We start from the raw sequence: 21,101 nt of genomic DNA, 5'->3' as shown, positions 1-21,101 counted from the left end.
CTAGGTCTACTCAGCCGCAGCTGAGTAAGCTTAGCTACTTGAACTACTGTTTCTGTAAATTATAATAAAAAAAAAAGAATTTTGTGATACAATATCTCAAGTCATTGCAGAAAAACCAATAATTAATATATGATCAATAACTACTCCTTGTAAATGGCCTTAAAAGCAGACTGTAAAAGTTAGAGCCCCAAAGCTAGAATTTAGGATTCTCTGTGCTGAAAAACTATTCAATTCTTTGCTCTTCACCCTTAACCAAGATACCCATTTCAATGCTAAGGAGACAAAAATGAGGAAGTCAAAATATACATTACTTCTTGCCATACACCTTCCACATGCCAAACTGCTACTGCAATAGAACCACTATGCTACCCATTATTTCAAAGGGCTCCTCAGCACCTCAAAAAGAGGTACCTAGGTTCCTGATTACTGTATGATAACAGAAAAACGATCTCTCAGAAGAGTCATCCTTGGTAAATAAACCAATAAAGGAAGAATCCTGTCATCTGGGTTTCTACTTACCCTCAGTAACATCCTGGGGGTTAGAAGTCCGGTCACTGGCTGGATCCAGGGCCAAAGTTGCCAGTGAAGTGGTGGCCCCAGACATCTCACTCATAGGCTCACTACGGCTCGTTTCAGGCATACTCTCCCGGGAGCTAAATCTTACTCGGGAACTGGATCTGGAGCTGAGGTCTGGGCTGGTGTCTGACAAACCTGGAATATCATCAATCTTTGTTGGTGTCACCATGAACCGAACTGAAGCCATCTTGGTGGTGGTTTCTGGAGGATGCATTTTTCTTTTTTTCCTTTCCTTTAAGAGGGCACCAAGGAAATCCCCGCAAAATCCTTCTTCCAACGCTAGCTGCTTTCGATCGCAAAAGTAGAAAAGATAACTTCAAAAACCACCAATTACCTTGATTTACACCACACAGAGCCCCAGATAAGAATCTTTATACTCAGAATTCAAGCAGACTGTACTAGAAAGTGCACTACCAGTAGCTGAAAAATATTTAACAGGGGGGAAAAAACAAAAAAAGACAAAACGATGTCAATCTCGTGTAACTTCGTTCCTTCAGAATGAAGAGCTAGCTAGCTATGTCTCCTGATCCAGGGCTGCGGGCTCAGTGCCATGATCTGAGAGAAGCAGGTGAATGAAGCCTTTCTTCCTTCGACCCCCAGGTGTCGGCCGAGGTAGTTCGTTCTTTATCTGGTAAATGTCTCACGGTTTTAGTTGAGCCAAGTGCACACAGGCCTACCCTTACGATGCAAATACAGCAGAGAGATTGGAAAAAAAAAAAAACAAAACGGTACCGGCCACCTGTTGTATATCAGGTGAATACCCCACAGGTCTGGCTGGGAGGAGGTGTGTGTAGTAGAGCCACCCGAGGTTTTTGAGGCCGATAATCCAGTTGTGTCTGGTGGGAGAGGTGCGCATGCATAACGGGAAAAATATCCCACACGAGGACGGAGAAGGAGGAGAGAAGGGTGAGCAGAGGAGGAGGATGCAGGGGCAGAGCGGATTCCTGCCTCTGAGAGGTCTGCGGGGGTGGCCCACCCGCTCTTCTGGCAGAAAGGTCCCTGGGATCTGGGAAGCGCGGCTAGCGGACACCTCGGACTGCGGCTCAGGGTCGTGGCAAGTCGTCGCTAGTCCATCGAGCCCAAGGTCCGCTCGCTAGGTTTCCCCCTGCGTGGGACAGACAGGACAAGCCAACCCTTCGCTGGGAGCCGCTTTCTCCCCTACCAGGTCCCCGGCGCAGGTCGAGTCCTAGCAAAAGAGGAGACAGCCTCGCAGGCTGGTCCTGGCTGGCTGTGCAGGAGGGGGCGGCGATGACGCGCGGAGGTCGCAGGTGTGGGATCCCGGCGCCAGCTGATGCGGGGTGCGCGCGCAGCTGTTGTTTACGAGCCGGTAACTGTTTCGGAGCCGCCGCGCGCCCGGGAGGGCTCGGGCTGCAAGGAGGGCCGGCCGGACGCCAGGACAGCAGTTACGTGACCTCGCCGCTCCCGGCCCCCGGTTCGGCGGGCTGTGCTCGCGCCGCCGCAGGCCCTCCCTTCCCTCCCGGCTTGTTCCTCATTCGAGGTTAGCTGTCCTAAGAGAAGCCGGGAGCGGTCACCGGGTGGAACCGTCCCCGCAAGTGCCGGGAGCCCCGCCCAGCCTCTGCGGCCCCCCGGGACAGTGCTGCGTGCGCGCATGCGCTCGCTCGCCCGAGTTACAGCGGGACCCGGTTGAGGGGCGGGGCCACGTCGGAGGCCCTGGGCACGACGGGAATTGTAATTGGACGTCTGGACCTGAGCTACCTGCACTTCAGAAAACAAGTCCTCTTCCTTCTTAGTCCTGCTTTCTTGCCCCTACCCACTCTGGAGGAATCTCAGGGAGTAGGCCCTGCCCCTTGTCCTCAGGACTTCAAACACCCCCTCTTTAATTAGAGGGCCCCTGAAAATTCATGGTTTTTTGGTTACTCCTAACCCGAGGACATTTTTCCATTGATTTTTAGCGTGTAAGGGAGGGGAGAGAATCATTGATGTGAGAGACACATGGATTGGTTGCCTTCCACAGAGGCCACAGAACCCTGACTGCAACTGAGGCAAGTGTCCTTGACTGGAGCCCATGTTCTATTCACTGAGCCAAACCAGCTTGGGCCATGATTTTTTAAATTATTTTAAATCACAAACCTCCCAATACCATATATGCAGGTATGACCCTTCCCTTAATGGAATTTTTATGTAGAAGTATATTCGAAAGCATTGTGTCAGTGATTTTCAACTGGCGTGCTGCAAGAATTTTAAAAACCTGCAATACCTTACTATTTAGTCAGGGGCACTGACCTCTTTTCCCTTAGATTGTCAAATAAAAAAATTACAGCTATCAGGTGTCAATGTATCAAAATTACCCCCCCCCCCTTTTTTATTGGTCAGATTGGCAAAAAAAAATATTTTTTTTTTGGTGTGCCACAGAATTTTAGTAATTATTTTACATGTGTGCCATGAGATTAAAAAGGTTGAGCCCAACCGGTGTGCCTCAGTGGTTGAGCATCGACCTATGTACCAGAAGGTCACAGTTCGATTCCCAGTCAGGGCACATTCCTGGCTTTCGGGTTTGATCTCCAGTGTCGGGCATGCAGGAGGCAGCCGAACAATGATTCTCTCTCATCATTGATGTTTCTATCTCTCTCCTTTTCCATTCCTCTGAAATCAATAAAAAAAATATTTTTTAAAAAAGGTTGAAAATCACTGCATTGTATGCTCAAATTTATGCAGCTACATATTCCCACCTTTTCCTGTACTTTATGCTGTCTTTCACAATGTGTACAGCTATTAACTCATGTTGTACATATTAAATACGTAGTTTGTCAACTATACCTCAATAAAGTTGAAAAAATGCTATATTCACTTTCTAGTCATACTGAACATTCCATTAATGAAAACATCTTTATTTGAGACCTGAACAAGATACTTTCTCTTGATCCCATTCCCAGGGTTTCCCTACTCCTGCCACCAGAATGTTGTTCTTAGCTTATTTAGTTAATGCATGAATAGAGGTGTCCAATATATTTTGGCTCATCAATGTTTTGTTTGAAAGTTATTTCTTGTAGCTTTGATCAAGACATTTAAATTTAATAATCTGGGCCCTGGCTTTGCCTGTGCCCTTGCTCTACACACGTGGAAATGTTTAAGCATCATCCTTAGCAATAGATCAGAACTGTAAGACCTGAGCCAGGAAATTCTCCTTTATCAAATGACGAAGTCCAAAGTCTAACTAAAAAGATCCAGGTAACAAAATGAGAAACAATTTCCATTTAAAATGTAAATCTCCTCAAAGCTGGATGCTTTTATAAAGCTTGTGCCTATTGATTTTAACTTAAAGAAGCAAGAAATTGACCTCCCTGAAGGATTAGTTTTTTTCTCAGGCAGGTCTGCTGTTCATTCAAATCTCAGAGACTTTCCCTTTATAAAGAAACTAGAGGCCTGCTGCATGAAATTCGTGCACAGGGTGTGTGTGTGGGGGGTCCCCCTCAGCCCGGTCTGCACCCTCTCCCATCCAGGACCCCTTGGGGGATGTCCAACTGCCGGTTTAGGCCCAATACTGGGGATTCGGCCTAAACCAGCAGTCAGACATCCCTCTCACAATCCTGGACCGCTGGCTCCTAATCGCTCACCTGCCTGCCTGCCCGGTCACCCCTAAATGCCCCCCCCCTGCTGGCCTGGTCACCCCCAATTGCCCCCTCCCTGCTGGCCTGGTCACCCCTTACTGCTCTCCCTGCTGACCTGGTTGCCCCCAACCGCCCCCCTCTACTGGTCTGGTTGCCCCTAACTGCCCCCCCAGCCAGCCTGGTCACCCCTCATGGCCCCCACACCAGCCTGGTCACCCCACGCAGCCTGTTTGTTCAGTCGTTTGGTCGTCCCTCACTAAGGCCCCTGCCGGCCTGGTTGCCCCATGCAGCCTGCTTTTTCAGTCGTTTGGTTGTTCCTGACTAACCCCCCTGCTGGCCTGGTCATAGGCAGCCATCTTGTGATGACATGAGGGTTAATTTGCATATTACCTCTTTATTATATAGGAGGATGCTGGAGTTCTGCAACATCAAATTTTGTTTTATACCAGAGTATTTTCACTCACTTATATATGTAAACACTGCCTAATAACAACATACTAAACCTCTTAAGGCTCTTATATTTCTGAGCACATCTCAGATGTTAATACCTAGAAGATGTCTTAAGGAAAAAGTCCTTGGTATATTCAAACCAGTTTGCCTTTCTATTCTACTTCAATTCCAAATATTTCCAGGTCAAAGTCTTTTCAGTTGTCTACACAGAATATAGATTGGGGGGGGGGGGGAAAGGGGGGGTGTAAATTATAAAGATAGAATTACAGTCAACATTAAAAAAATGGGAGATTTCACTAACTGACAGGTGCTTAAGAAACTTCCATAGCAGAACTTTTTCCTAGCCATTTGCATAATTTTAAACATTTCTTCAATCATTATCTCCTTAATAGGACCGGATAACTCTTTAAAATCTGTCAGATCTATAGCTAAGAACCCTGTAAGTGAATAGACTAAGAAAAAAATGTTAAGCAGGAAACAAGTATTTCATTTCATTATTCCTATAAGTTAAAATAATTGATTTGAAAATTATATCTTCCATTAACTTTGATCCAAGTTTAGATTTTTTTTTTTTCTCATCAGTCAACAATTATCCTGAACTTTTCTGCTGGGATGCTCAGACTTCAGATTTCAAGAGAAACATATCTAACCCATTTTAGGATCAATTTTAAATAAATTAAATTTGCACTGATTTAAGTTACATCTGCTTCTGGAGTCTAAAATTTTGATGCAATAAAAAAAATACTGTGTAATTAGCACACAATCTCCACAAAGCAATTTTAAAATCTGTAGCATTAAGCAAACATTCAAATCCAATGTCAAAAGCCACAAATGAGAAGACTGGGAAATGAGAGGATTAACTTGACAAAGAGAGACAAAAAAGCAAGCTAGCATTTTTTTAATGCCCTTATACACAATATTTTGCCTTATCTTCCCTTTAATATAAAGTAATTGGATTAAAATTTCATGGTTGCTCCATGACAGCTGCTCCAAAACTCAAAAATCTCCCAGTATTTTTGTTATTAACCCTGAACAGTAGCTTGAGAAACAAAATCTCTGCTTGAATCTCTTGTAGGCCATCTTTTAAATTAAGATCTATGTAGTTCTACATAGCAGCTAGCTGCCAGAGACTATAAAATTAGGTGTCTACTGTAAGAGGGCAATTCCTTGAAGAGAACTAAAAGCCTGGGAATATTACCAGAGGGGCAGTAAATATGCATAAATATTCACAACGGTTAGACAACACTGTAGGTAAATTAAGATCCACCACTGATCCAAATCATTTTAGAGTTGGAAGAGAACTTAGAAATGATGAGAAAAATGGGACTAAACAGATAAAGTGACTTTAATCTTAAAGTTATACAAAGCGGGGAAAATCCTGGTTTCCTGACTTCCAATTCACTGCCTTCCTTCTACAACAGTGGTCGGCAAACTCATTAGTCAACAGAGCCAAATATCAACAGTACAACGATTGAAATTTCTTTTGAGAGCCAAATTTTTTAAACTTAAACTATATAGGTAGGTACATTGTTATTAACTTAATTAGGGTACTCCTAAGCTGGCCTTTGCTAAAAACTCAAGGGGCCAAAGAGCCGCATGTGGCTCTCGAGCCGCAGTTTGCCGACCACTGCTCTACAATACAGTTATTACCTGTCAAGCAACTCTTCCATTTTGAGTCAAAACGTCATTTCAAGGGGCAAGAAATTAGTTACATGACCCCAGGGGTACTGTTCAGTGAAGGCCGACATTTATGTGAGTCTTTCTCATCCTTCCCTTCCCCAACACCCTCCTATCACTAACAGTACAGCACTACTCCAGGGACAGCAGTTTTTAAGATTTTCTTCAAAGTGTACCCCTGGGTTACTCTTCCCTCTCATCTCCCTCGTGTTTTTATTTTTATTTTTTAAACCACTCCTTTTTTCCCCACACATGGAAAATAAGAGCTCTTTCAAATCATTTTAATAACGTGGCAGTCAAAATATGAAAAGCAGACTCAAATTTGTTTTCTTTAAGTGGGGGGGGGGGGGGGTCGGGATGCTACCATGATTGCTTCACACAAGCATGATCATTCTAAGGTAACGATGACACCGATTCCAAAGAGCAAGGGCAGTAAGAAGGCTTCAAGGCTCACAGACTGGAAAGCTTGGTTTCGGAAAAGTCTCAGAGGGGTCGCCGGTGGCAGGACAGACATGAAATTTTAGGGACCTTCACAGGACAGGGCGCGGTTGCTGGGTCATCAGCACCTTGAAACGTTTCTTGATGGTGACTCGGTGTCGTGAGTATTTGTCGTCTGGGGAGAACCGAGCAGGATGGGCCGAGCAGGTCTGTTGTCCGATAGGATCAAACTTCTGCTCGAGGAAGAAAGAGAGGACATAATCTCAGTACAGGAGTGATGAGAAAACTCCATCACCGGCATCGTAAGAGGCACGGAGGCTGGGATAGGGAAAGGGACCCGCGAAAAAGAGTAAACAGGAAGGCAGGACGCGCGACGGCCACAACAAGCAGTCACACACTCCAGCTTCCACCATGCCGGGCTTCTGGACTTTCTAGTTCCCCTCACCCAGCTAGGCAACTCGGGGGCTAGTCTCAACCTCTCCTCCCCGCGACAATTCTCGCCAAGCCCACGGACATCTGTTCCCGCTTCTCACCTTCAGGGTATAGACCCGGTCGCCCTGTTCATTGAGGTAATACTGGAGAAACATGATCTCGCTGAAGCAGGAGGTCCCAGCTCCGTCTGCACTTCTCTGCGGAGGGCCTCACGTGGTCGTCGACTTTCTTCCGGCATAGCCGGAACTAGCTCTCAAGGCATGCCGGGAAATGTAGTCAATTGCGCGCCTCTCTCCAGCTGGGCAGAAGGCGGCGCACTAGTGCAGGACGTGGCCCAGTGGCAACCAAGTTGCAACCTTGCAGCCATTGGTGCTCAGTTGCAACCTTGTAGGCTTTTTGAGACACGTGAAATGTGCCCACTGTGTGCCAGACATTGCTAGGCGTAACAGGGGGAAAAGGATGAATATAGGATGAAAATTAGTGAATAGAATCCTGTCTTTATCACAAGATGCGCACCCATTTCATGGGCATTGGGGTTTCTAGTGACTGGAAAAACAAATGGCCCCAGGATTCAGAGCCCCTTTACCTTAGAGAAGAAAGAAAGATTTCTTTCCTCCCCTCTTTTACATCCGGTTCCCCGGCCCTATCTTAAAGTACTGGCGGTAAGAGTGCATGATGGGTATTCAATGTACCGCAAAGAGAGCGTGCAGTTATTTTATGAAACTGGTGAAGTATGTTATAGTGGTCGAACCAAGATTCAAACTCAGGTCTCTACCACGAATTCAGCGCTCTTTCTTATAGTGGTGAGTAACTAATAATAACATAATAAGATCTACTTCCTAGGGGTATTTTGAATATTTTAAAGAACGTAGAAATTCTCTTTTAGGGCTCTAGCTTAAAGAAATGAAAATTGGAACTCAGATAACATTATAAAGATGATCGTTGCAGTATTATTTATAATCGCAAGAACATTGGAATATATATTACTTTTATAACCAGAAAAACCTGAAAGCTCTTTTTAAAAAAGGAATATAGTCATGTGTGAAAGGGTGATACCACCACAGGGTAATGAATTTCTGTTTGAAGTTAGTGTTTCCAAAGTATTTGGTCCTGGGACATGAATTTCAAAGGTTGCTGCTGTTCAAGTTCCTGATGATATTGAGAGGTGTTTGGAAAAGAAGCAGCAATCTATGTAACATCCTGTTTCTGTTTTAACTTTTTTTTTCTAAAATATTCTTTCAATGATGATCAATTTAATTCAACACCTGACATATGCGTTCCTGAAAAGCTTTACATTAAAATATCTGACTTGCGTTGTCATGTAAAAAAAAAAAAAAAAGAATATAAATGTAATGATACAGACACATTTACTTGTAGTGCATAAAATACCTCTGCAAGGGTTCACAATAAACATAATATTGGTTTCCTTTAAGACAAAGTACTTGGGGTTCCAGAAGAAAGGAGTGGGAGGGAGATTGCTGTTTTGCATACTTTTACTTTAGAACCAATAGCATGGTGAAGGCCTGGAGTGGGGCAGGGGCTGGGTGCAGGAGAAAGAGGCCTGAAAATAGGGGACATCTATAATACTGTCAGCAATAATGACAAAACAAAACAAAACCCTACACATATGTGCATAGCCCATGAACACAGACAATAAATAGTGTGGTGAGGACCAAGGCGGGGGCGGGAGCGGGGGGGGGGGGGGGGGAGGCAGGGGCTGGGGGAAGAGGCGGGGGCGGGGGGAGGAACGGGAGGGCGGGAACGGGGTGAAGGTGGGCAAAGGGCAAAGGGGGGAGGGGAGAAATGGGGGCATCTGCAATAGTGTCAACAAAAATATTTAAATAAGAAAAACATTTTGAAAATTATTTAACAGCCCAGCCAGCGTGCCTCAGTGGTTGAGCGTCCACCTATGGAGGTCCCAATTCGATTCGTCAGGACACGTGCCGCGGTTGCATTGCTAGCTTCCTCCTCAGTGGTGGTGGGGGGAGGGGAAGGGTGCAGGAGACAGCCAATCAATGATTCTCTCTCTCTCTCTCTCTCTCTCTCTCTCTCTCTCTCTCTCTCTCTCGCGCGCGCGCGCGCGCGGCTTTCCCTCTGAAATCAATAAAAACATATTTTTAAAAAATTACTTAACAGAATACTTAAAAAAATAATTTAACAGACAAAAGAACTTTTTGGTCTTGATATTTTAGGCTGAATGCCAGTTTTTTTTAATACTGTGTGGCTTTTTTGCCAAGGGTTAAGGTTGAGCCTTCTGTGGACTATAGAGCTGATGGTAGTGGATTGTTTGGGAACTGCATGACAGCTTCCCAAGGAAATGATATGCACACAGCAGCCAAACACTCTGGATCTTTCCAGACAATCCTAATTTCAGATATCCCATTCCCTATGGAATGTATTCTGAGTTGGTTCAGAAAATATAGCCAACACTGAATTAAATCAAGGGTCTGGCACAACCTGCTATTAATAGGAAGTCAGTTACAGAACTGGGTGGGATTGAAGGGCACAAAACTAAATATATGGATGAACAATTGTATAGGGAATGCAGATGTAAAATATAACGTTGGGAATCTGAGAAAAAGTTACAATTTGCCCTAAAGAGGCACACAATTGTGTTGCCAAACTCTGGGTCGGAGGGAATTCCTAGTTACTGCCAATTTACCAGAGCCCCTTGTGGAGTATCTCCCTCCCCCTCCCCCACATCCCTCTCTCCCTTCCCCCACTATAGAATGCCTTGAATCCTAGATTCTGGTTCTGTTTTGATTTTATCTTTACCCTTCCCTCCTTGGATCCCTGTGTATCTACTGGAGCTAGGTTACTCTCTGGGGCCTGGACCTGACTTTCTCATTCTGGAGGCTTCTTCTAGTCAGCCAGGGGTAGTGCCCAAACCTGAGAGGATGACTTCAGATGGAGGTAAGTGTGCAGGTGTGCGTGTTGGGGGAGGGGGGGTGTTTCCTTGGAGATTTAAATTTGACACTTTACCTGGGGATGAGCACTTGGATTGACCAAGAGGTATGTGAGAGCACTAGACCCCGCCAAAGGCATCACACTTGGGGAAGCTAGGGAAGGAGTTGGTGCCATTAAGACAGGGGGTTGGGGAAGGAAGAGGCCCTTTTGGGAGGTAGGTCAAAGCAGCTCGGAGGAGAGTGCTGATGTCTAGAGAAGGGATGGCAGTTAGCAACTTGCTACTCTGGAAGAGGGACCCCTTCAACATGGGTTGGTGTGGCAGGGACAGGGGGTATGTGTGTATGTGTGGCACAGAGATGGTTCAAGGGGAAGACCCAAGTTCCTGTGTCTTCCTTAGGTAATTGGCGCTTGATTTAGAATTTTGCCATGAGAGAATTGAGCTGGGGTCATTCTCAATGTGTTGGGGGCGGGGGCGGTGGAGTGGGATGGAGGCCCCCCTAGAAAGCTATTCAGTGGAGTTATCTGTTGCCAAGTCAATAGAGAAATGCCCTCCTGAAAGCTAGACTGGAAGGTACTATAACCCCTGCTCAGAGTCTCAGGGCTCCTTCCAGCCCCACAGATGCTTCTGTTTCAGGTCAGGGAGCAGTTTTCCTTGATTCCCCCAGGGCCAGGACGAGAACCGGGGCTTCCCTGAGACGCTCTAATTTTTCTACTTTTTGTGGAACTCAGGCCTGCAGACCCATTTCATTGTGTCTAAACCCCTGGCCCTCTGCTCTATGGTTGAGATGACGAGTTTGCTCATATCCCCTGTCTCCTTCATGGTCAGGAAGTAGACGCTGAGTGTTGTTCGTTTGCCAGTGAATATTCTTTTTTTTTTTTCAATATATTTTATTGATTCCAGAGAGGAAGGAAGAGGGAGAGAGTGATAGAAGCATCAATGATGAGAGAAAATCATTGATCGGCTGCCTCCTGCACGCCCCCCACTGGGGGACCAAGCCCGAAACCCAGGCATGTGCCCCTGGCCGGAATTGAACCCGGGACCCTTCGGTCCGCAGGCTGACGCTCCATCCATCAAGCCAAACCAGCCAGGGCATGCCAGTAAATATTCTTTATAAAAGGGGAGGAGAGTGGCATGAAATTAGGCAGATGATCTATTATTATTATAAAAAGTCCTAGGAGACACACGTCCTGATTCATTAAGTAATGTTTTCATGTATTTATCCTTGGTCTCTTAGAGCCCACATAACTCTTTCTTAGCAGGCCCTCTTTCAGACTTCAGTGTCAGTCCCTTGTTCTTGGTGGACCCTAAATTTCTGATAGCAGCTCCAAGCAGAACCACAGATAGTCTGCATTGCCAAATTTTAACATGTGCAGCAGCTACTCCATGCTCTGGAAAACTCCCTTCCCACACCACCCCATTTCCTGGTCCTTATCTCGAGTCATTCCTGCTATTATATAACAAAATTTCTGAGAACCAAACATTCACTCCACACCCCCTCTCCTGGGAACAGTGTTTCTGTGAGTGGTGGCCAGGACCACAGAGCAGCTGAAAGCAGCGTTCGGGTGGTTTGAATGGCTTTGGAATATGTTGGCATAAGAGATGTTCCTGTATGCTGGGTGGGATGTGAGCTTGATCTAGAATTTTGGAGCATGAGCTCTTGGGGCCAAGGACCATTGCAACCTCTCTAGTGTAGTAATTTTCAATGGGGAGTAAGGGACATCACAATCACTTGGGGGACATTTGCAGACTACACAAGTTTCCCCTCCATCACCCTTCCTCACCTGCTGAGAATCAGAGCTCTGGTTCCTCAAAGACGAAAGTAGAACTCTGATAACCGTCTTTGTGGTCTGCTTTTCTCCTATTCCATTCCCTGTTTTTCTTTGTCTCAACAGCATCTCCATTGCCTGGACCAGATATGACCATGAAACCTGGCACTGCCCTGTCTCCTTTCACTGCACTTCCCATCCCCCCATCTGCTCCTGGCCCACCAGAGCAGCCACCCTGGGAGCTGCCTCCACAGCCCCCCATGCCTTCAGCTTTCTCTCCAGGCAACCCTCTGATGCTCTCTGCTTTCCCCAACCCATTGTTGGTGACCGGGGATGGGGTCCCTGGCCACAGTGGGGCTGAAGCTGGCAAGGTCATTGTCAAAGTCAAGACAGAAGCGGGGGCAGCTGAGCCCTCTCAAGCTCAGAACTTTATCCTTACTCAGACTGCCCACAGTTGGATTGCCTCGGGTGCTCCCTGTGGGGCCTCCGAAGGCCCTCCACCTCAATTTGTGATAGCCTCTAACATGAAGACCCTTCTGCCCACCGAGGCTGTTGGGGTGAGCCAGGAGGGCCTCCCAGGCCTTCCGGCTCAGGTTGCAGCACCAGCCACCCAACTGGCTCCCATTGTGCCCCCCGAAAAGGCTTGGCCAGGGCCACATGGGGCAACTGGAGAAGGAGGTCTGGCAGTGGCCCAATCCAAGCCATCACTGGCTGACCTCTCCTATACCTCCAAGGGTGTTTATGAGAACTTCCGACGCTGGCAGCGCTACAAAGCCTTGGCCCGGAAGCACTTATCCCAGAGTCCTGATGCAGAAGCTCTTTCTTGCTTTCTTATGTAAGTGGGGAGACCTGGGATTAATTTACCTAGAGCGTTTCACTAAGGAGGGCTTTGGGATGGACAAAAGAGGTTAGGCTATGTAGGAATACTTGAGGCAGGTCATGAGGGCGATGGAGATGCTAAGAGTACAAAAAGCACAATGGTTATGATAACAGTAATAGAGCAGCCTTCAGGTGCCTTCTCTCCAGTGATGCTCACAACGCTGAGTTCAGGCAAGCGTTTTTATGGTAATCCTCACTTAGGGATGAGGAGACTGAAGCTCAGCGAGGTTTCCTGTCATAAAGTGTGGAGAGGTGATCGGAACGTAGGTCTCTGACACCAAGTGCCAGGGTCCTCGGGTCCTATTTTAATACCTTTAGACATTGAGTTGAGCCATCCAGACCTGCCAGGATGAGGAGTGCTGGGCCCTGACCCATTCCTGTGGGAGGGGAGGACAGGGAGGGGCCAGGCAAAGACCCTTCGAGGGTCCTCCCACCCCACCCCTATTTTGTTCAGGAGAATTCAAGTTGAAATGGGAAGGTGGTAGAGCTTGCTTAGTGGTTGAGGGTCCAAGTTCCACCGCTCCCTAGATTTGCAATCCTGGGCTCAACACTTCGTATCTTTGCCCTCATTTTTCTCCTTTAGAAAAGGGGGTAATTATACCTACTACCTCAGAGGGTTGCTGAGAAGTGAAAGGAGTTAATGTATGTGAAGTGCTTAGCAGAGTGCCAGGCACAGAGAATGCTTCACTAAATGGTAGCTGCTGTTGTTGTTATAAAAAGGCAATCTAGAAGAGAAAAAGAACTCACAAAAGGTCAAACTCTTTTGCTTAAGAGTATGAGTGGATGCTTAGCCAAAGAGCCCAGCGTCATAGGCTGTCTCTTGGGTTTATAAAACAGCATCATTGGCCATCTGGGCAATTTTTCTTTTTCCTACATAGACCTGCTGCCTCTCTGCACTGCACAGTACACTCAATGTTTTGTGTAAACCACTCAGTAACACATGCTGCCTTTTACTGGATTTTAAAAACGTACATGATGTTCCTCCCGTGGCTGACTCTTAAAGGAATCTCCCTTTCCACTTTGACTCTAGAGTGATTAAATCAAGAGGCTCTCCCAAATAATTAAGTATAGATCATCTTACCTACTCCCTGCTCTCCTCACACAATTCTGAGTCTCTCTTAGAGCCTGGCAGGCTGAATTTCGAACTCTTGAGCGAGTACTGCTTTTGGCCCTGGACTAATCCTGCTGTCCATACTCCAGGCCTCTAGGCAGGGTCACCCCCAAAGTGCAGCCTAGACCCTCTGCAATGGTCACCTGGGAAGTTGGTGACATGCCCTCAGTTCTGGACTCCTGGGTGCTGGAATTAATAACAAGCTCCACCAGGGGGTCCTAGGCACAGTAATGCTTGAGGACTTGTTTCAGGGAAGCAAAAATGAATCACAGACAGCTTATAGAGTATTGATATTTGACAGTCTGCGAGGGGTATCCCAGAGGCAAAAACACACTTACTAGTAAAAACCAACAAATACAAACACCACATCACCTTCACTTAGATTCATTTGAGTTAGTGAGTGCCTTATTATTATTTTTTTTTAATGCAAGAGCCTTTTGGGCAGGGTTAAGCCTACCTTACAATGAAACGTATTAATTTAATAACATGAGTCCTTTCTTCTGAAAGTCTGGTTAAGGAAAGCACTGTGAGAATTAAGGGTGGTTGATTTCAAAAGATGGAGAGAAGAATCATGTTTGATTTTGTGTGAGATTTGTAAATTTCAACGGGAAGAAAGGCCAGGATGGCCAATGAATGGATGGGAGCGGGGAGGTTTTGGAAGCCCAATCAAGTGGGACCTGTCGGGGAGTGGGGGGCACATTAGATCTGATGAGGGGTTGGGTGTGTGTATTAAGACGGTGTCAGGACAGGTGGATGGGGCGGGAACACTTGTAACTGTGACTGACCCAAGGGGGGTTTTAGCCCCGTGCTTCGTTCCCTGGCCCGGCTGAAGCCCACTATGACCCTGGAAGAGGGACTGCCAAGGGCCGTGCAGGAGTGGGATCGCACCAGCAACTTTGACCGGATGATCTTTTATGAGATGGCAGAAAAGTGAGTCTGAGGAACCCTCCTTCTCCTCATGGGGGGCTGTGTGGCTGGAAGGGTAGGGTCAGGTAAGAGAGGCTGGAGTCTGGGTGTGGGGGTGATTATTAAAAGGGATGCTAGGAAGAGGGGTGCGGACTAGGATATGATCTCCTGGATCCTTGTTGCTCCTTCCACCACCTTCACTCTTGAGTTTTTCTGTCGCATCTCCTCTTGGAGGCTCTCCCTTTTCCAGACCTTGAGTTGTATAAGGGCCTTGGTAATGAAGCTCTGAGGATGCGATTGGAGCTCAGTCAGTGTAAAAATTCCATGCTGAAGCGATCTAGCAAGGAGCAGGTAAGCACTACTAGACAGATTCCTTACTATCTCACTGGCCAGGTAGCAAAGTGCCTATTGATGCCGACCTTAGGACCACCCCTCCTCTGGAAATCGTGGCACAGAAATTGGTTACCCCTGTCATCACAGGGAGGGGCTGGTTCTTGAAGAGGCTGGTCAGGGCCAGCCGGGGTCCTGGATGCCAAGAGTGGTCTTATCCTACCTTCCCCCATTTATTCATGATTTAATCATTGGTTCAATAATTCTGAGGAAAATGATCCCTTTCCTCCATACTTAGTTCCCACTTTCTCCCCCAAATCTTCTGGACCCATACCTCCTATATTTACCCTTCCCAGTCCCCGCCTTAGGACTCCTGGATCTCAGCGCTGTCTCCTGGTGGGAACTGCCTTGAATGGCAACCCCAGGCCCTGCAGGGTTTCAGCTATTTTTTATGGTTGTAGGCAGGGACAGACGAGGCCTTGAGGAGGGGCCCGCTTGTGGGATCCCACCAGGCTGTGGCATCGGCCTGATTGAATGCAACACGTCTGTGTTCATTGCTGCTCTATACCCTTGGTGATGCTGCGTGAGATAAGGCATGAAAAAGAAGCGAAAGCCATGGCTCTGTCCTGGAGAAGCTTACAAGCTCTACAGCAGGGGTCCTCAAACTTTTTAAACAGGGGGCCAGCTCACTGTCCCTCAGACCGTTGGAGGACCAGACTATAGTTTAAAAAAAAACTATGAACAAATTCCTATGCACACTGAACATATCGTATTTTGAGGTAAAAAAACAAAACGGCAAAAACACCCACATGTGGCCCGCGGGCCGTAGTTTGAGGACGCCTGCTCTACAGTGTTCATTTTCTTTTTTATTTTTTTAAAAATATATTTTATTGATTTTTTACAGAGAGGAAGAGAGAGGGATAGAGAGCCAGAAACATCGATCAGCTGCCTCTTGCACACCCCCTACTGGGGATGTGCCCGCAACCAAGGTACATGCCTTGACTGGAATCGAACCCGGGACCCTTGAGTCCGCAGGCCGACGCTCTATCCACTGAGCCAAACCGGTTTCGGCTACAGTGTTCATTTTCTTAACGAGCTTCCTAGGTGACGACTGTAGGTGAAGGGTCTATGTCGTGATCTTGTGAGGTTTCCTCAGAGCTGTTACTTGGTCACCTGTGAGCAGCTGCCTCCGGGCGTCCGGGTTCCTGATGGGTCTGGCCTTAGCACTGCCTGGGCCTTCTTCCCGCTCTGCAGGTTCATGGAGTTTGAGGCGGAGGAGGAGATGCAGACGAAGAACACACAGCTGGTGAATGGGCCCCAGGGTTTGCCTCCTGCAGCCCCTCTGAAAGTCGATCCTCCACTGCTCCGGGCCCCCGAGGTTTGCCAGCAGCCAGGTAAGGCTGCCCAGTTCTCACAGAAGCCTTACACCAGGGGCTCAAAGGAAAGCATACAGAAAGCAAGCATGGGTTGGGGAAGGCATTGCCCTTGCTTCTGCCTCTTTTCCTCCAGGGGGTGGCATTTGATGTTCCCAACAGGGCAAATATAGGAGACTGGGTTCTCAGGTTCCCTGGGTCCCGATCTAGGTATTGATCTTGGCCAAGTAAACCACCTACTCTCTCACCGAGGCTGTAAGTGCAGCCCATAATACCTCATCTGCCTAAGAAATGGGGCCTGGAGTAGGGGACTTCTTGGAATTTCAGGGGTTCCAAGATTCTTCATACAGTGGCTCTCTCTCAGACCTTGCAGCTCCTCAATCTTTTCCCATGGCTGGTACTTTTCGGGGTGGCCCTATCCAGCCTGGAGCCATTTGTGCTCTCCCATGGGGGTGGGAGGCAGAAGCTGTAGTCTCTGTGCCACTGTCCACTCCCCCTTTGCATCTCTCCCCTTAGTGTATATTCCCAAGAAGGCAGCCTCCAAGGCACGGACCCCCCGCCGGCGGCAGCGCAAAACCCAGAGGCCTCCAGTTCCTGAGGCACCCAAGGAAATCCCACCCGAAGCTGTGAGAGAGTATGCTGACATCATGGAAGGGCTGGTGGGGAGCCACTTGGCCCCGGGGGAGTCAGATGGAAGACTGGAAGAGGATGAGCAGCAGCAGGAGGAGGACAGGATGTATCCAGACCCAGATCTCCTGAGCTACATCGATGAGCTGTGTTCTCAGGAGGTCTTTGTCTCCAAGGTGGGGGCCGGGCCTGGATGTCTGCCTTCTAGCAGATCCTGGGGTGGGAATTCCAGGGAACTGAAGATCTAGGGTTCTGCCCTAGGCTCTGTTCTGTACTGAGCAATGCATATGCATGTATGCACGCGTGCGAATGTGTATAGCTGGTGGTTGGTGGCCGTGGCTGATAACAACCCTGGGGTGGGGAGGGCACTTACAGCTTCTCTAGAGCCTCTTGGCTCACAAGTTACCTCCTGTCAGACTCATATCCCTTTTCCTTCTGTTGCCCAGGTGGAGGCCGTCATTCACCCTCAATTTCTGGCAGATTTACTGTCCCCAGAACAACAGAGGGACCCCTTGGCTTTAATGGAGGAGCTGGAGCAAGAAGAAGGACTCAGTCTTGTCCAGGTAAACAAACCTGAGGGGTTGCGGGTATCAGAACAGGAAGCTCGCGTGTTGTTAGCTAACCCTGCACTGTCCTGGATGGTATGACTTCTGGAGATGAACAGCTTCAGGATTGGGCTATGGGTACTGAACAGTAGTAGGTAAGGGACTGTGGACATGCAGGAAAAGGGAAGTGTGGGAATAAGGCCCAAGAAGGCAGAAAAGAGCTATGGTATCTGTCTTTAATACCGTCACTTAAGCCACTTGCTTGCATCCTCTGCCCTGCCCATCCACTCAGCCACCCTTCCCACAACCATGTGCAGCATGCTATGTGTCCATTCTCCTTCCAGCTGGTTCAGAAGCGGCTCCTGGCCCTGGAGGAGGAAGAGGATGCAGAGGCAGCTCCAAGTTGCACTGGGGCTCAATTGGACTCAAGTGCTTCTGTTTCTGATGAGGATGAAGATGGGGGTGGGCGGCTTCGGCCTTCACCTGGGCATCGGGTGGCTGGGGGCACGGTTTGCCTTGGGAAATCTGCTTCTCCAGGAAAGCGAGCAAGAGAAGTGCATAGTGGGCAGGAACGGGCCCTCGATGGCCCAAGGGGCATGTGCAGGGATGGGAACACCCTGGCCTCTCCCAGCAGCTGGGACTTGCCCATAGAACTTGCATCTCCACAGGGAACTCGAGGGTCCTTAGGTACACAGAGAAGAGGACCTGGAAAGGTTACAAACCAAATATCCCCACAGCAAGGTGACCTCGTGGGAGGTGCTGGGTCCCCTGGGCACTCCCTGGTGGCTGACGGGACTTCCGAGGCTCTGTCCCTTTGCTGGCAGGAAGATCCCCAGCTCGAATTAGTTCCCAGTTTGGATGCTGTGCTCGCAGAGCCAGAGTTGGCTCCTCTGCAAGAACCGGGGCTGCAGACAGGACAGCAGACAGGGGGTGTTGGAGTGATGCATCAAGGGAAGGAGCTGCTAGCAGAGCCCCAGGAAGGCTGCTCCGGAGTCATGTGGGGAGGTGACAGAAGTCCTCCTGTGCTTCAGAGTTTTGGCCAGAGCCCTTCCCCTAGAGCAGCTGAGGACAAGGACGAGGAGGGGGCCTCTTTCAGTCCAGGACTTTGGCTCAGCAGTGAGATGGATGAAGTAGGCTTAGAGTTGCCCTTACCAATCGAGGTCGCAGAGAACTTCCAGGATGATGGGGAATATGTGCCTGAGCACCAGGGAGGCTGCCAGGCACTGGGTCCAAGAGAAACCACAGCACCTGGGGGTCTGGGGAGCAGTCCAATTCCCTATGGAGGCACAGGGGCCACAGCTGCCCTAGGAAAGAGGAACTATAGCCTCGCCTTGAGGCCTAAAGAAAATAGAGAACAGAGTCCTGAGACCATACAGGATCCCAGTGATCTGTGGGCTCAAGATTGCTCCCCCTTGCTGGAAGGCAGTATTGATGCCTCCACACTGGTTTCCAAAGAAACCCTCCTGCCTGCTTGTCAAGGCAGTGTCATTATCCTGGGGACCCAGGATGCCTCCACCTTCCCTGAGGCCAGCCAAGAGGCAGGAAACAGAGGCAGTTCCATTTCTCTGCTGGAAACCACAGTTGACAGCCATATACTAGATGTTAGAGATGGCTGTGGCCTCCCGTTAGGGGTCAGTGAGGATACCTGCCCACTACATTTTAGTTATTACCCCCAAGGAGAGGGCAGGGAGGACACTGACTTGTTGAATTCAAAAGACCTTGCTCCCTTACTAGGAAATCATGGGACTCCCAAGCCAACATCTTCCCGGGGTCTTGCAAGAACTTCCCCTCGATGGGGAGCCAGGGATGCCTCAGTTCTGAAAGAAGCCTCTCCTGTTAGAGGAGCATGCAGTACAGCAGGTGGAGCCAAAGGACTGGAGGAGGAGGAGGAGGAGGAAGAGGAGGAGGAGGAGGAAGATGAGGAACTCTCTGACTTTGCCTACCTCTTGGCCTCTAAACTAAGCCTGTCGCCAAGGCGGCCTCCTCTTGGTCCTCACCCTGCCCCAGGCCTGTCCTCCACGGGAGGTCAGGGGCTCCAGAGAGCATCCCGCTCCCTCTCTGCTGAGGCAAGAGGCCCTGGCCAGCCTCCATATCCTGTTGCTAAGTCTAGGAAGCGAGCTCTAGTTGCAGGTCCAGTACCTGCTGGAAAGAGGTACCTGGGAGCTGAACTTGCGGTCTCTGGGGAGAAACCCTCGCAGCCTCGTAAAAGAAGGCGTGACAGTTTGGGCTCAGGCAGAAGGAAGAAACGACGCCGTTGCCAGTAGGGAGCAGCAGGACCTTCCTATCCCTCCTGCCAGTCCCTGAAGCCAGGGCCCCTTGAATAGATTTCACCCCAGTTGCACACAAACCAGAGACTTGTTCTCAGTCCTTTGTTTTGTAGTTCTGAAAAAGTGGTTAGTGTGGGGAGGGAGGTCACACCAGCTAGATTGGAGGAGGTGCCCTGGTGGGAGGTGAGGGCGAAGTACCTTCGAAGGAGTTGTATGGGAACAAAATGAATAAAGATTTGTTTTTGTTAGAAAGTACTCTCAATGTGCTCATTTATATTCACTTCTTGGCTCCCAGATGGGGTAAGATGCTGTAAAGAAAGGTGGGACGGCCCTGGATTCTACAGATTGACCTTTCCCGCCGTTAGCCTTATTCAGGCTCTCTGATAAGGCCCAGCATTGACAAGTCCCTGTGAGACTTCATCCTTCCCCATCATAGGCCAGGATGTGGGTGTTTGGAGGGTTTCTCTGGACAGCCTGTCATTGTTTCCCTTTAAAAGTCTACATGGAGCCCTGGCTGGTGCGCTCAGTGGTTAGAATGTCGGCTCACACACCGAAGGGTTTCGTGTTCAATTCCCAGTCAAGGGCATGTACCTGGGTTGCAGGTTCCATCCCCGGCCCAGTGGTCAGGGCGCACATAGGTGGCAATCAATAGATGTGTCCCACATTGATGTTTCTCTCTACCCTCCTCTCCTTTACTCTCTAAAAATCAATGGAAAAAATATCCTCAGGTAAAGGTAAGGATTAAAAAAAAGAGATTACCAAAAACCCCCCACAGAAGTCTATATGGAAAGATGCTGCTGGTGTGGCTCAGTGGTTGAACATCTACCCATGAACCAGGTCATGGTTCAATTCCTGGTCAGGGCACATGCCTGGGTTATGGGCTGAATCACCAGTAGGGGGCGTGCAAGAGGCAGCTAATTGATGATTCTCTTTCATCATTGATGTTTCTCTCTCTCTCCCTGAAATCAATAAAAACATTATATATATATATATATATATATATATATATATATATATATATATATATAAAGTTTTAAAATCTAATTTCCCATAACTGTGTCTAGAATGCACCTCTCTATAGGAGGGCCTTATTTTCTTCTTCCTTGAAAAGAGGCTGGACAGAAGGGACTTAAGTGTCCTCAATTCAATCCCATGGCAGAAAATCCCTCTTGTGTGGTTGGTCTGAGCTACAGAGAGGAGGCATCAATCTCAGTAGGATTATTAAATATGGAATGGCGGTTAGCTAT

At 48.2% G+C, this 21,101-nt stretch overlaps 3 protein-coding genes across 4 annotated transcripts in view; 1 reads left to right on the top strand and 2 right to left on the bottom strand.

The window, feature by feature from the left end:
* The window catches only part of SLC12A6 (solute carrier family 12 member 6), a 103,157-nt gene extending 101,014 nt beyond the window's left edge, over positions 1-2,143 (bottom strand). For both annotated transcript variants that reach the window (XM_079768274.1, XM_079768275.1), the window contains exon 1: positions 520-2,143. In XM_079768274.1, coding sequence (XP_079624400.1) covers positions 520-790 — 271 coding nt within the window. In that variant the 5' untranslated portion in view covers positions 791-2,143. The remainder of the gene's footprint in view (positions 1-519) is intronic.
* A 4,394-nt stretch (positions 2,144-6,537) lies between these two features.
* On the bottom strand, positions 6,538-7,382 carry NOP10 (NOP10 ribonucleoprotein). Its single transcript, XM_079769717.1, has 2 exons — positions 7,244-7,382; positions 6,538-6,943 (listed from the first exon to the last, which is right to left on the bottom strand). Exons 1-2 carry the CDS (start codon positions 7,295-7,297, stop codon positions 6,803-6,805), a joined length of 195 nt encoding a protein of 64 aa, XP_079625843.1. The 5' UTR covers positions 7,298-7,382; the 3' UTR covers positions 6,538-6,802.
* A 446-nt stretch (positions 7,383-7,828) lies between these two features.
* NUTM1 (NUT midline carcinoma family member 1) lies at positions 7,829-19,851 on the top strand (the record flags this gene model as incomplete). Its single annotated transcript, XM_079767746.1, is given in 9 exon segments — positions 7,829-7,873; positions 9,871-9,951; positions 9,953-10,055; positions 11,943-12,651; positions 14,608-14,736; positions 16,297-16,436; positions 16,932-17,218; positions 17,489-17,605; positions 17,932-19,851. Coding segments are annotated over 9 exon segments (3,531 nt in total).
* Positions 19,852-21,101: the final 1,250 nt, after the last annotated feature.

The sequence above is a fragment of the Cnephaeus nilssonii genome, assembly GCF_951640355.1.
Source record: "Cnephaeus nilssonii genome assembly, chromosome: 4".
Taxonomy (NCBI): domain Eukaryota; kingdom Metazoa; phylum Chordata; class Mammalia; order Chiroptera; family Vespertilionidae; genus Cnephaeus; species Cnephaeus nilssonii.
Note: the sequence above shows the minus strand (reverse complement) of the source record. Positions and strands in the feature narration are given on the sequence as shown.

Coding starts and splice junctions, on each gene's coding strand:
- NOP10 (XM_079769717.1), bottom strand. CDS start 7,297: ATGTTTCTCCAGTATTACCTCAATGAACAGGGCGACCGGGTCTATACC. Junction 6,944..7,243: donor ACCGGGTCTATACCCTGAAG/GTGAGAAGCGGG, acceptor TTCCTCGAGCAG/AAGTTTGATCCTATCGGACA.